Genomic DNA, 14,281 nt, shown 5'->3' on the forward strand with positions numbered 1-14,281 from the left:
TCACCCAGGCTGGAGTGCAATGGCATGATCTCAGCTCACTGCAACCTCTGCTTCGTGGCTGCAGGTGATTCTCCTGCCTCAGTCTCCTGAGTAGCTGGGATTACAAGCATGTGCCACCACACCCAGCTGATTTTTGTGTTTTTAGTAGAGATGGGGTTTTACCATGTTTGTCAGGCTGCTCTTGAACTCCTGACCTCGTGATGTGCCCACCTTGGCCTCCCAGAGTGCTGTGGTTACAGGTGTGAGCCACCATGACCGGCCTAAAATTTTTTTGTAGAGATGGGGTCTCACATATGTTGCCCAGGCTTATGTTTAATATACCATCTTAACCATTAAAAACTTTTTAGGGGCTGGGTGTAGTGGCTCTTCCCTATTATCCCAATGCTTGGGGAGGGTGAGGTGGGAGGATTATTTGAACCAGGAGTTTGAGACCAGCCTGGGCAACATAGTCAGACCCTATTTCTACAAAATAAAAATTTAAAAATGGCTGGGCATGATCACCTCACACCTGTAATCCCAGCACTTTGGGAGGTTGATGTGGGCAGATTACCTGAGGTCAGGAGCTTGAGACCAGACTGGCCAACATGGTGAAACCCCCGTCTCTACTAAAAATAAAAAAATTAGCCAGGCATGGTAGTGGGCACCTGTAATTCCAGCTACTTGAGAGGCTGAAGCAGGAGAATTGCTTGAACCCAAGAGGTGGAGGTTGCAGTGAGCAGAGGTTGTGCCACTGCACTGCAGCCTGAGTGACAGAGCAAGACTTCGTTTCAAAAAAAAAAAAAAAGGGGTGGGGCTGGGCTTGGTGGCTCACACCTGTAATCTCAGCACTTTGGGAGGCCAAGGCAGGCGGATCATCTGAGGTTAGGAGTTCAAGACCAGCCTGGCCAACATGGTGAAACCCCATCTTATTTAAAAAAAAAAAAAAAAAAGAGCCAGGCATGGTGGTGGGAACCAGTAGTCCCAACTGTGGGAGGCTGAGGCAGAAGGATCACTTGAGCTCAGGAATTTGAGGTTACAGTGAGCTGTTATTGTACTACTACACTCCAGCCTGGGTGATAGATTGAGAGATTGTCTCAAAAAAAAAAAAAAAAACAAACCTAAAACCCACCTTTTTAAATTGTAAAAAACACAATATAAAACTTTCCATCTTCAAAGTCAGGTATACTGTTTGGTAGTGAGTAATGTTTAACGCAGTATATGGACTTCATTGGAATGTAGAAGGAATTCTTTCAGTGAGCCCCATCACGTGAGATGTTAAAATCTACTCAGATTAAAAGCTATGGTTCAGTGGAGAATGACTGTTCAGTCCTGGGTTTTGAACCTTGCCTTTCTTCCCTTTCCCTAGAACATATCTGCTCCTGGGTGAATTTATACCCAGGTTTTAAACCTTTGCCAATCAATGTGAGCTTGTAACTCATGACCTCGCCTTCTCCGGTCGGAGCCACTTTGAACCCCTTTGGTTTCTGTCTTTGTTGGAAAAAAATCAAATCACTACCAGCAGAAGCCACAGCCCTTTATCTGTGATAAGTGAGAATTTGCAAGAATTTTCCAAGTGAGAGTAGTGTTCAGTGTATAGAATGTTATGTAGCGCTTGCCTCTCAGAGGTGGTATTTTTTCTCCCATATATATATATATATATATTTTTTTTGGAGACAGAGTCTTGCTCTGTTGCCAAGCTGTAGTGCAGTGGTGCAGTCTCAGCTCACTGCAACCTCCGCCTCCTGGGTTCAGGTGATTTTCCTGGCTCAGCCTCCCGAGTAGCTAGGAATGCAGGCGTGCACCACCATGCCTGGCTAATTTTTGTAATTTTAGTAGCGATGGGGTTTCACTCTGTTGATCAGGATGGTCTCAATCTCTTGACCTTGTGATCCTCCCATCTTGGCCTCCAAAAGTGCTGGGATTACAGACGTGAGCCACCATACCCGGCTCTCCCACATACTTTTTTTTTTTTTTTTTTTTGAGGCGGAGTTTTGCTCTTGTTACCCAGGCTGTAGTGCAATGGCGTGATCTCAGCTCACTGCAACCTCCACCTCCTGGGTTCAGGAAATTTCTCCTGCCTCAGCCTCCTGAGTAGCTGGGATTACAGGCACGCGCCACTGTGCCCAGCTAATTTTTTGTATTTTTAGTAGAGACGGGGTTTCACCATATTGACCAGGATGGTCTCGATCTCTTGACTTCGTGATCCACCCGCCTCGGCCTCCCAAAGTGCTGGGATTACAGGCGTAAGCCACCGTGCCTGGCCTTCTCCCACATATTTTTACCTTTAAATCTCTCACTGTATATGCGAAGCCTGGCTCCCTTTGGTTGGTCCTCCAGCTCCCTGATGGTGTCTTCCTGGGGCTGACTCCATTATCACTGGTGGTATTCCCACATTGCCTGCTGTTTAGGTAGGAACCTCCCCCATGTCAAGGAAACCTCATCTACCTCCTGAACTGAGCAATTTTAGGGTGATACCTTGAATCTTCACCTGTCACTTGGCTTTAGACCATCCTCATCTGATGCCAAGGAGTCATAAAGACCTGTTTTTAACTGGAAGCAGAGAAATCTGCCTGGTTTTTTTTTGATATTTGGAGCTCAAATAAACAGTGACCTCACACCATTGTGTTGAGTACATCCTGTTGGCTATCAGATTGAGCAGTTTTAAACTGGTTAACCTTTCAGAAACTTTATTGTTAGACTGACAGTTAATTTTAACTTCTGAGTATCTGGTTGAAGTGTTTTTTGCTAGGTTGAACCTGAAGTGGTTATGTTAATATTTCTGCTTTTTATGTTTTCTAAAACCATTTAAAATAGGAACATGGACTTATATTATTTTAGTCTGGTTTTAAAATGAAATATACTATTTTCTCTAAATTTTTTTTTTGGAGATAGGGTCTCGTGTCACCCAGGCTGGAGTGCAGTGTTATTATCTCACTACAGTCTCAACCTCCTGGGTTCAAGCAGTCCACTCACAGTCTCCCAAGTAGCTATGATTACAGGCATGCACCACCATGCCTGGCTAATTTTTGTACTTTTTTGTAGAGACAAGATTTCATCATATTGCTGAGGCTGGTCTTGAACTCTAGCATTCTGCCCACCTTGGTCTTCCAAAGTGCTGGGATTCTAGGTGTGTGCCACTGCACCTGGCCATTCTTTAAATATTTTAATTACTGTGGCCAATGATAGTGATTTAATAGCTTAAGTACTGTTTTTAGGTAACATAGCTATTGGGGAATAGGGACTCCTAGGAGTGGCAGGAAAGGATACCTCTGCCAAATTTTGAGTGGTTAATAATGGGTTGAGTCTCCCAACTTTTCCTTCATTCTTCGGAAGCAAAAACTAGTAGGAAGCTGTTCTTTCAGAGTTTTTAGGTTAAAATGTCTGAAAGTTTCAGAGCCGGGTGCAGTGTCCTGAGCCTGTAGTCTTTTGCTGCTTGGGAGGCTGAGGCAGGAGGATCACTGGGGAGTTCAAGGCTGGTGAGTTACAATTCTTCCTGTGACTCGCCACTGCATTCTAGACTGGGCAACATAGTAAGATCCTGTCTTAAAACTAAAAACAAAGATGCTTTAAAAAAGATGTCTGGGCCGGGTGCAGTGGCTCACGCCTATAATCCCAACACTTTTAGAGGCTGAGGTGGGCAGATCACGAAGTCAGGAGATCAAGATCAGCCTGGCTAACACACTGAAATCCCTTCTCTACTAAAAGTAAAGACAAAAAAAAAAAAAAAAAAATTAGCTGGGCATGCTGGTGCGTGCCTATAGTCCGAGCTACTTGGGAGGCTGAGGCAGAAGAATCACTTGAACCTGCGAGGAGGTGGAGGTTGCAGGAAGCCCAGATCATGCCACTGTACTCCAGCCTGGGCAACAGAGCAAGGCTGTATCTCAAAAATAAAAAAAGAAAAACCCATTTTTTTTTTTTTTTTTTAGATGGGAATTTTGCTCTTGTACTTCCAGGCTGGAGTATAGTGGCGCCATCTCAGCTCACCACAACTCTGCCTCCCGGGTTCAAGCAATTCTCCTGCCTCAGCCTGCAAGTAACTGGGATTATAGGCATGCGCCACCAAGCTCGACTAATTTTATATATATATGATATATATTTTTTGAGACAGAGTCTTGCTCTGTCGCCAGGCACCAGGCTGGAGTGCAGTGGTGTTATCTCAGCTCACTGCAATCTCTGCCTCCCAGGTTCAAGCAATTCTCCTGCCCCAGCCTCCTGAGTAGCTGGGACTACAAACACATGCCACCACACCCAGCTAATTTTTATATTTTAGTAGAGATGTGGTTTCACTATGTTGGCCAGGATTGTCTTAATCTCTTGACCTCGTGATCCGCCCACCTCGGCCTCCCAAAGTGCTGGGATTATAGGTGTGAGCCCACCGCACTGGCTTAGTTTTGTATTTTTAGTAGAGATGGGGTTTCTCCATGTTGGTCTAGAACTCCCAACCTCACGTGATCTGCCTGCCTCAGCCTCCTAAAGTGCTGGGATTACAGGTGTGAACCACTGTGCCTTGCCCACTATGAGTTTTTCTATGGATGAGGAAACCTTAAGTTTATTGCAAATTGAGATGGTGCCACATGTGTGTTTGTTTCTCACATCTATTGAGTGGAAAGTATTTATTAACTGAGTTCCCTGTGTGCATGGGGCACCCATAGCTCTGGGGAGACAGCCTGAGTGGAACAGAGCTGCCTGTATCCTGGCGATGGGATTCTAGGGGATCTCTGTTTCCCAGGGGCATAAGGGCCTGGCTCCTCATGGCCATCTTCCCTTTCCTCCCACCAAGCAATGTGCTTTGATTGCATCTTCCTGGGGGATGGTATTGGTGATAGTGACAGGAAGGGCCAGTGGAATCCTTAACCTGCTGAACCTTAGCCTTGGATGCCTGGTGTCCTTGCCAGTTACTATAATGTTTTTGATTTCCTGGTTATGTCCCTGATGACTGATCTTATAAGCTTTAAATATACCTGCCTCTAGGGCAGCTTTAATATATTTTGGTTACAAAGGTCACTACCTTTTAGGTACTATTGATAACTTGACATTTTACTTCTCCCCATCACTTCAGAGTCCCATGTGTCATAGCTGGGAGGAAGGGAGTGCCTGGTCATTGGCAGACTTGAGGCATTTGCCCTACCCCAACTAGCTCTGGTCCTCTGGCTAAGGGTGTTTATCTGCAGTGAGTCACAGGGTCTCGGACCTGGGACAGTGCTGAGAGCTTAGACTCAGTTGTGGGTACTGCACTGGGTGCTGGCACAGAAGAATAAGGTTCCCATTTCCATTACTCATTCCCCAAAAAGGAGAGCTTTGATAGTTCTGTCAGCCAGACAGTGGGGAATCCAGCTAAGACATGTTCTTGGGCTACCTTGAGCACTTCCTACTGTTCTAGAGGATATAATGTGAAAGAGTGTGAGGTGTTACACTGGGTGGCTGCGTCAGGAAGACTAGGTGGCTCTGGCCAGAATCTTTCTGTGGTTCCCGAGCACTCTTTTCTCCCACACGTTCTGGCCACCAAGCTATATGTGACCATGACTGAGTATTTACCTCTGTTTGGGCCCTCCTCTGAACTCTGAGGAGGAGGATCTCTATAGTGCCTCTATCTCTGATCAAGTATGTGAATATGAGACTGTGTAAAGAAACTTTGCAGAGGGACATTCTGATACAAATATATAGATGCAGTGTATCAGATTCTTAGCACAGGCAGACATGACCCTTGCTTATAGGAAGGCACCATCGAAAGACAAAAGGGTATTTTATTACCAAATTGCAAAACATTTTTCCTCCTTAGAGCATGGAAAACCAACACATAGTAGTTGGAGTTGTGCCCTGAACATCGCCTGCCTGCTAAATGCAGAACACTTAGTCATGTGCATGAAACAGACACCCCATGTCGTCATGTGTCCGCAGATAGCAGACAGCTTATGTTCCTGGTAGGGCAGGGTGTGTCTCATAACTGATGCTGTTTTCAAATAAGCTGAGAATTTAAAAATTGAGACTCAGATTAGAAAAGTAAAAGATCAGCTGGATCTTTTACTGAAGTAAAGACTAAAGATTATGGGAAGTAGCTAAAAGTAAGGTCCCATTTCTCCTCATTAATTCATTAGGTATATGGTGTACCTCTGGCACTGGATGAGTGCTAGGCACATATTAGTGATTGCAACAGATGTATCCCTGCTCTCCCACAACTCAAGAGTCTTGTGGGGGTGTTGGTTGAGCTGAGCTATTTGCTAAATAAGAATTAAAATGTGACTAGGCATGGTGGCTCATGCCTGTAATCCCAACACTTTGGGAAGCCAAGGCAGGAGGATTGCTTGAGCCCCTGAGTTTGAAACCAGCCTGGGTAATATAGTCTATATCTCTTCAAAAAAGTTTAAAAATTAGCCTGAGATGGGTAGATCACCTGAGGTCAGGAGTTCAAGGTGGGAGGCCGAGGTGGGTGGATCACCTGAGGTCAGGATTTCAAGACCAGCCTGGCCAACATGGTGAAACCCTGTCTCTACTAAAAAATACAAAAATTAGCCGGGCGTGATGGTGAGCACTTGTAACCTGAGCTACTCGGGAAGCTGAAGCAGAGAAAATTGCTTGAACCCAGGAGGCGGAGGTTGCAGTGAGCCAAGATTTTGCCACTGCACTCCAGCCTGGGCAACAGAGCGAGACTCCATCTCGAAAAAATAAAACAAAATGCATAAGAAAGGAAAAAGCCAGTAAAGAAAACACTACAACAGTAAAGAAAACTGTAGGCCAAGCACAGTGGCTCATGCCTGTAATCCCAAGACTTTGGGAGGCCAAGGCAGGGGGATTGCTTGAGCCCATGAGTTTAAAACCAGCCTGGGTAATGTAATCTGTATCTCTTCAGAAAAATGGAAAAATTAGCCTGGTGTGGGACACACCTGTAGTTCCAGCCATTCAAGAGGCTGATGGGAGGTTTGCTTGAGCCCAGAGATTGAGGCTGCTGTGAGCTGTGATTACACCATTTCTAGCCTGGGTGACCAAAAAAAAAAAAAAGACAAGGAAAAGAGTTGAAGAAAAACCTTCAACTTGGAGCATTTTATAGAGGTCTGAGGAGAAGACCCCCACCAGAGTACTGGGAACATTGGTTGTTGAGAAGGAGTTGCTGGTGGAGGAGCCCTCAGAAGTCACTGGGAGTTAAGTGGTTCTTGGAACTGATAACCACACAGTCTCTCCATCTATGTACGTGGTCATTTGGTGAGTGGCACTTAAAACTGCTGGTGAGCCTGTGGTGGGCAAAAATGACCCAGCCATCTAATGAAGGCAGGGAGGAAAGGTCCCTGAAGAATGGGTCTGAAATCCTATGAGAACCGCCTGGTCCCATGGGCCTTGGAGTGTGGAACAAGGTAGTAGAGAGGAAAAAGGATAGTTTTACCTGTTGGTTATCTCACATTGATGAGAGGGATCAAATCAAATTATATCATGCTAAATTGTAAAACATCTTCTATAGCAGGTGAATTTCATTTCCTTTCTCATACCTTTGTAGAGCAGCTCAGTGTGTTTTTCTGAGACTTTAAGGGGCAAGCAGTGTCTTAAAAACTAAGGATGTATGCAGACATTGCTTTTGGGGTCTGGGGAGTGTGTAAACCTGAGTGGCACGGACACTAGGAGAGAGAGGTGGACAGAGATGGGGTACTGGGGAGGGCAGAAGCCCAGGGGTTGAGATCCGGCTTTTTGTTGTTCAGAATTTGCTGAATACATGCATGAAGATAGAGCTTTCCAGACCTAAGAAGATAGTGAAATAGAGCAAGAGTTGCTGGTTGTTGTAGGATTTTTAAATTTGGAGATCACAGGATTCAGTCAAGCTCTGCACCTTCATGTGTTTCTCTTTTTTTTAACTTTCTTTTTTTTGAAATGGAGTCTCACCCTGTTGCCAGGTTGGAGTGCAGTGGCGTAATCTCAGCTCACTGCAACGTCTGCCTCCCGGGTTCGAGAGATTCTCCAGTCTCAGCCTCTCATAAACATTTTACCATGATGGTATTGTATCTTTTCGTCAGTGAGCACTTTTCACTAAGTGCTTTTTGAGATTTACTCATGTTGATACTTGTTTTAGTATCTTTTTAATTGTCCTACAGAGTTCTGTGATATTCCATGAAAGCCTGTCGATGTATTTTCCAGCTCATGGATATTAGGATTGTTTTTAACTTTCCAGTGTTGCAGTGAACATGCTTGTGCCATCTCTCCATGTATGTTTGCAGTTTCCTTTGGCTGTGTGTCTGGGAGTGGATGGACACAGCTGGGTGGTGAGTCTCCAGGGCGTTGTGGCAGCTCATCCTCTCACCAACTGCCATGCGGTCCTGTCCCCTCAGTGGTGTCACATTAGAACATTTTGGCCCATCTGATTGGTTTGGAAAGGTTTTTGCTTTTACTTTACTTTTCTTTCCCCTGATTCTTGGTAAGATGAGTGTCTTGTAAGTTTACTGCTATTCAGATTTTCTTCTCTGTGAATGACTTGTTCTTTCTTCCTTTATTGTTTTAAGTTGCTTGATGTTTTTTGGTAAGGATTGATTAGCTATCACATGCATTGAAAAAGCTCTTTCCCAGGCTGTGGTTAGCCTTTTTTTCTTTTTTTAAAGTGTCCTTTAGGGATATAAAATTATTGGCCAGGTGCTGCGGCACAAGCCTGTAATCCCAGACGTTTGAGAGGCCAATCCCAGAAGGTGGTTGGATTGCTTGAGCCTAGAATATTGAGACCAGGCTGGGCAACATGGTGAAACTGTCTCTACAAATACAAAAACATTGGCTGGGTGCGGTGGTGCAGGCCTGTGGTCCCAGCTGCTTTGGAAGCTGAAGTGGGAGGAGCGCTTGAGCCCAGGAGGTCGAGGTTACAGTGAGCTGTGATTGTGCCATTGCACTCCAGCCTGGGCCACAGTGTGAGACCATGTCTCAGAAAAGAAAGGAAATTTGCCAGGTACAATGGCTCATACCTGTAATTCCAGCACTTTGGGAGGCTGAGGCAGGCAGATCACAAGGTCAGGAGATCGAGACCATCCTGGCCAACATAATGAAACGCTGTCTGTACTAAAAATACAAAAATTAGCTGGATGTGTTGGCACATGCCTGTAATCCCAGCTACTTGGGAGGCTGAGGCAGGAGCATGGCTTGAACCTGGGAGGTGGAGATTACAGTGAGCCGAGATTATGCCACTGAACTCCAGCCTGGTGACAGACTGAGACTGTGTCTCAAAAATACAAGAAAAACAACTTTTAAGTTTCTGTTTCTTTTTTTTTGAGACAGGATCCCACTGTGTCAGATTTAAAATTTGAATTCAGTTGATTTTAAGATTTAAAAGATTTTTTGAGAGGCTGGGAGTGGTGGCGCACACCTGTAATCCCAGCACTTCGGGAGGCTGAGGCGGGTGGATCACCTGAGGTCAGGAGTTTGAGACCAGCCTGACCAACATGGAGAAACCCCATCTCTACTAAAAATAAAAAATTAGCCAGGCATGATGGTGCATGCCTGTAATCCCAGCTGCTTGGGAGACTGAGGCAGGAGAATTGCTTGAACCCAGGAGGTAGAGGTTGTGGTGAGTCGAGATCCCGCCATTGCACTCCAGCCTGGGCAACAAGAGCGAAACTCTATCTCAAAAAAAAAAAAAAAAAACCAAAGATTTTTTGAGATAATTGTGGATTCACATTCAGTTTTTAGAAGAGAGATCCTATGTACAATTACCCAGTTCCACGATGGTAATATCTTGCAAAACTGTAGTACAATATCACAGCCAGGATACTGAAAATGGTATAGTCGGGGTACAGAATAGTTCCATTATCCCAGGATATTTTGTTGTCCTTTTATAGCCACATCTATCTACCTCCCTCACACTCTGACCCCACTAATCTGTTATCCCTGGCACCTACTAATCTGTTCTCTGTTTCTATAATTTTGTCATTTCAAGAATGTCATAAAAATGAAATCATACTGTATATAACCATTCGGGATTGGCTTTTTTTCCCCACTTAGCAAGATTGCTTGGAAATTCATCCTAGTTGTTGAGTGTATCAATAGTTCATTCATTTTTATTGTTCATTAGTATTCCATGGTATGCATGTACCATAGTTTGTTTAATCATTCACCCATTGAAGGACATCTGGGTTGTACCATTTGTTGAAAAGGCAATTTTTTTCCCCATTGAATTGCTTTTGCACTGTTGTCAGAAATCACTTGGGCATATTTGTATAGGTCTATTTCTGGATTCCCTATTATGTTTCATTGGCCTATGTATCTGTCTCTGCACCAATACAGTCTTCTTTTTTTAATTTTAAAATTATTATTGCTGTTTTCGAAGCAGGGTCTTGCTCTGTTGCCCAGGCTGGAGTGCAATGGTGTGAACATGGTTCACTGCAGCCTTGACCTCCTGGGCTCAAGTGGTCCTCCCACCTCAGTCTTCAAGTAGCTGAGGCCACAGGTGCATGCCACCACATTTGGCTAATTTAAAAAATTTTTGTAGAAATGAGGTTTTGTTTTTTTTTTTTTAAAAAAGATGGGGTTTCACCATGATGGCCAGGATGGTCTTGAACTCCTGACCTCAGGTGATCCACCCACCTCAGCCTCCCAAAGTGCTAGGATTACAGGCATGTGCCACCATGCCTGGCGAGTTGAGATCTTACTATGTTGCCCAGGTTGGTTTCTAACTCATGGGCTCAAGTGATCCTCCTGCCTCAGCCTCTCAGAGTATTGGGATTATAGGTATGAGCCACTGCACCTGGCTCTTATTTTTTTTTTTTTAATAGAGACAGGGTCTTACCTTGTTGCCCAGGCTGGTCTCAAACTCCTGGGTTCCTTCGTCAGCCTCTTGTGTAGCTGGGATCACAAGTATATGCTTAGTTTTCAGCATACATATTCTGTACATGTTTTGTTAGATTTATACCTATGTAATTTTTTTGTAGTTTAAATGATATTGTATTTTTAAATATGGTGTCCACATGTTTATTGCAGTATATAGAAATACAATTGATTTTTGAATGTTTTTGTATTCTGTAACCTTGTTGAACCCACTTATTATAGAACTAATATAGGGACTATAAGGAATTTTCTTACAGATTCCTTGGAATTTTCTACATAGACAACTATGTCATCTGCAAAAAAGGACCGTTTTATTTTTTCTTTTCCAATCTGTATGCCATACTTTTTTTCTTTTTCTCTCTTTTTTTTTGAGACAGAATTTCACTCTTGTTGCCCAGGCTGGAGTGCAGTGGCATAATCTCGGCTCACTAAAACCTCTGCCTCCTGGGTTCAAGTGATTCTCCCACCACATAGGCCCAGCTAATTTTTTGTATTTAGTAGAGATGGGGTTATACCATGTTAGTCAGGCTGGTCTCAAACTCCTGACCTCAGGTGATCTGCCCACCTTGATCTCCCAAAGTGCTGGGATTACAGGCATGCACCACTGCACCCAGCCACCATACTTTTTTTCTCACCTTATCGCACTAACTAGAACTTCTAATATTATGTTGTGTAAGAATGGTGATAGCGGACATTCTTTGCCTTGTTTCTGTTCTTACGGATAAAGCACCAGTCTGTCACCAGTAAATATGTTAGCTGTGGGGTTTTTTGGTAGATGCTCTTTAGCAAGTTGAGGAAGTTTCCTCTGTTCCTGTTTTTCTAAGAGTTTTAAAAATTATGAATCAGTGTTGAATTTTGTCAGATACTTTCTCTGCATCAATTGGTTCACGTGATTTTTGTTCTTTAGCTGGTTAATACGGTTAATCTTCAAATATTGAGCTGATTACTTTTCAAATATTGAGCTCTCCTTGCATCTCTGGAATAAGTACCACTTGGTCATCGTATATATTTCTTTTAATATATTGTTGAATTCTGTTTGATTAAGTTTTGTTAAAGATTTTTGTGTCTGTTTTTATGTTGGATACTGGTCTGTAGTTTTGTTGTAATATCCTGGTTTGATTTTGGTATCTGGATAATGCTAGTTTAATAGAGTGAATTAGACCAAGTGTGGTGTCAAATGGCTGTAGTCTCAGCTACTCAGGAGGCTGAGGTGGGGGATTGCTTGAGCCCAGGAATTCAAATCCAGCCTGGGCAACATAGCAAGACCCCGTTTCTTTTTCTTTTTTTCCTGAGACAGAGTTTTGCTCTCGTTGCCCAGGTTGGAGTACAGTGGCGCCATATTGGCCTGCTGCACCCTCCATCTCCCGGGTTCAGGCGATTCTTCTGCCTCAGCCTGCTGAGTAGCTGGGATTACAGGTACTCGCCACCACGCCTAGCTAATTTTTTTGTATTTTTAGTAGAGATGGGGTTTCACCATGTTGGCCAGGCTGGTCTCGAACTCCTGACCTCAGGTGATTCGCCCCTTGGCCTCCCAAAATGCTAGAGGTGGAGGCTATAGTGAGCCGAGATTGCGCCACTGTGCTCTAGCCTGTGTGACAGAGCAAGACTCCGTCTCAAAAAAAAAAAAAGCGCTTAACATAAGGTGACTGTTCTAGATTTAGAGACAGCGATCAGACTTGATGTATGTATCTTTTCTGGGGGTTGGAGTGGGGGACAGAGACAGGGTTGCTCTGTGGCCCAGGATAGAGTACAGTGTCGTGTTCATAGCTCAGTGTAATCTTGAACTCCTGGGCTCAAGTGAATAGCTGGGACTATAGGTGCATTCCCCTTCACTAACCTAGTTTTTTTGTTTTGAGACGGAGTCTCATTCCATTGTCAGGCTGGAGCACAGTGGCATAATCTTGGCATACTGCAACCTCCGCCTCCCAGGTTCAAGAGATTCCTCTGCCTAGTCTCCTGAATAGCTGGTACTACAGGTGTGCACCACCATGCCCAGCTAACTTTTATGTTTGTAGTAGAGATGGGGTTTCATCACGTTGGCCAGGCTGGTCTCAAACTCCTGACCTCATGATCTGCCCACCTTGGCCTCTGAAAGTGCTGGGATGACAGGTGTGAGCCACTGCATCCAGAAGTCACCTTACGTCTGGGGATGTCAGCATTTGGAGAGACCAGGCCAGTTGTCTCGCAGAAGATCCCACATTCTAGATTTGTGTGATTTTCTTTGCGTGGCTCCCAAATTACATGTAAATTGGAAGTTAGGTCTAAGCAGTGCCACCCAACAGAAATACAACATGAGCCACATAGGTCACTTAAATTTTTCTGGAAGCCACATGAAAAAAATCAGCAGATGATGTTCTTTTTTTTTTTTTTTCCTTACTCTGTCACCCAGACTGGAATGTAGTGGTACAGTCTTTGCTCACTGCAACCTCCACCTGTCAGGTTCAAGCAATTGTCCTGCCTCAGCCTCCCGAGTAGCTGGGATTATAGGCGCCCGCCACCATGTCTGGCTAATTTTCATATTTTTAGTAGAGATGGGATTTTGCCATGTTGGCCAGGCTAGTTTCAAACTCCTGACCTCAAGTCCGCCTGCCTTGGTCTGCCAAAGTGCTAGGATTACAGGCATAAGCCACTGCACCTCACCTATTTAATACATTTGTTTATTATTTATTCTTTGTTAATACTTGTTTACTTAATATGTTTTATTGAATCTATCCACAATATTACCAAAATATATATCATTTTAGTATGTAATCAATATTTAAAAAGTATTAATGAGGCATTTTACATTCCTTTTTTATAATGTTTTCAAAATCCAGTGTATATTTTACACTTAATGGACCAGTTACATTTCCAGTGCTAAGGAGTTGTGTGAAACTGGTGGCTTCTGTATAAGAGAACATGGGGGTAAGAGGCTTGATGCAACTCAGAATAGACGTTTTTGGCAGTAACTCCTGGAGGATAGTATATGACTTCAAACCACTGGAATTGCTCAAATCTGAATCTGTTTTTCTTTCTTCTTCTTTTTTTTTTTTCAGGCTCTGTGTGCTCCGGAATGGAGCAGGTGTGCAGAGGGTGAGGACCCAGCTCTGGAACCAAGTCACTTGCTCCTTTACTTAGCAAGACTATCGACCTGAGCAAACTTGGGCCTGGGATGAGGATGTCTGTGGGCCTTTCACTGCTGCTCCCCGTCTGGGGGAGGACCTTTCTCCTTCTGCTCTCTGTGGCCATGGCTCAGTCTCACTGGCCCAGTGAACCCTCAGAGGCCGTCAGGGACTGGGAAAACCAGCTTGAGGCATCCATGCACTCAGTGCTCTCAGAACTTCATGAGGCCATTCCCACAGTGGTTGGCATTCCTGATGGCACAGCCGTCGTTGGGCGCTCATTTCGAGTGACCATTCCAACAGATTTGATTGCCTCCAGTGGAGACATCATCAAGGTGAGACTGGATATAAAGCATACATGAGGAAGAGTTCTCATTTGCTATTTTAGTTTTGGTGTATTTTCCTTCTCAATTCTAAGC

General features: G+C 44.2%; 1 protein-coding gene across 17 annotated transcripts in view; it reads left to right on the forward strand.

Moving 5' to 3' along the window:
* Positions 1-14,281, forward strand: part of DAG1 (dystroglycan 1) — a 71,534-nt gene that overhangs the window by 34,604 nt on the left and 22,649 nt on the right. For all 17 annotated transcript variants that reach the window (XM_078350860.1, XM_035275517.3, XM_078350861.1 and 14 more), the window contains one exon: positions 13,797-14,197. In XM_078350860.1, coding sequence (XP_078206986.1) covers positions 13,913-14,197 — 285 coding nt within the window. In that variant the 5' untranslated portion in view covers positions 13,797-13,912. The remainder of the gene's footprint in view (positions 1-13,796; positions 14,198-14,281) is intronic.

This window comes from Callithrix jacchus, chromosome 15, assembly GCF_049354715.1.
Source record: "Callithrix jacchus isolate 240 chromosome 15, calJac240_pri, whole genome shotgun sequence".
Classification (NCBI taxonomy): Eukaryota; Metazoa; Chordata; class Mammalia; order Primates; family Cebidae; genus Callithrix; species Callithrix jacchus.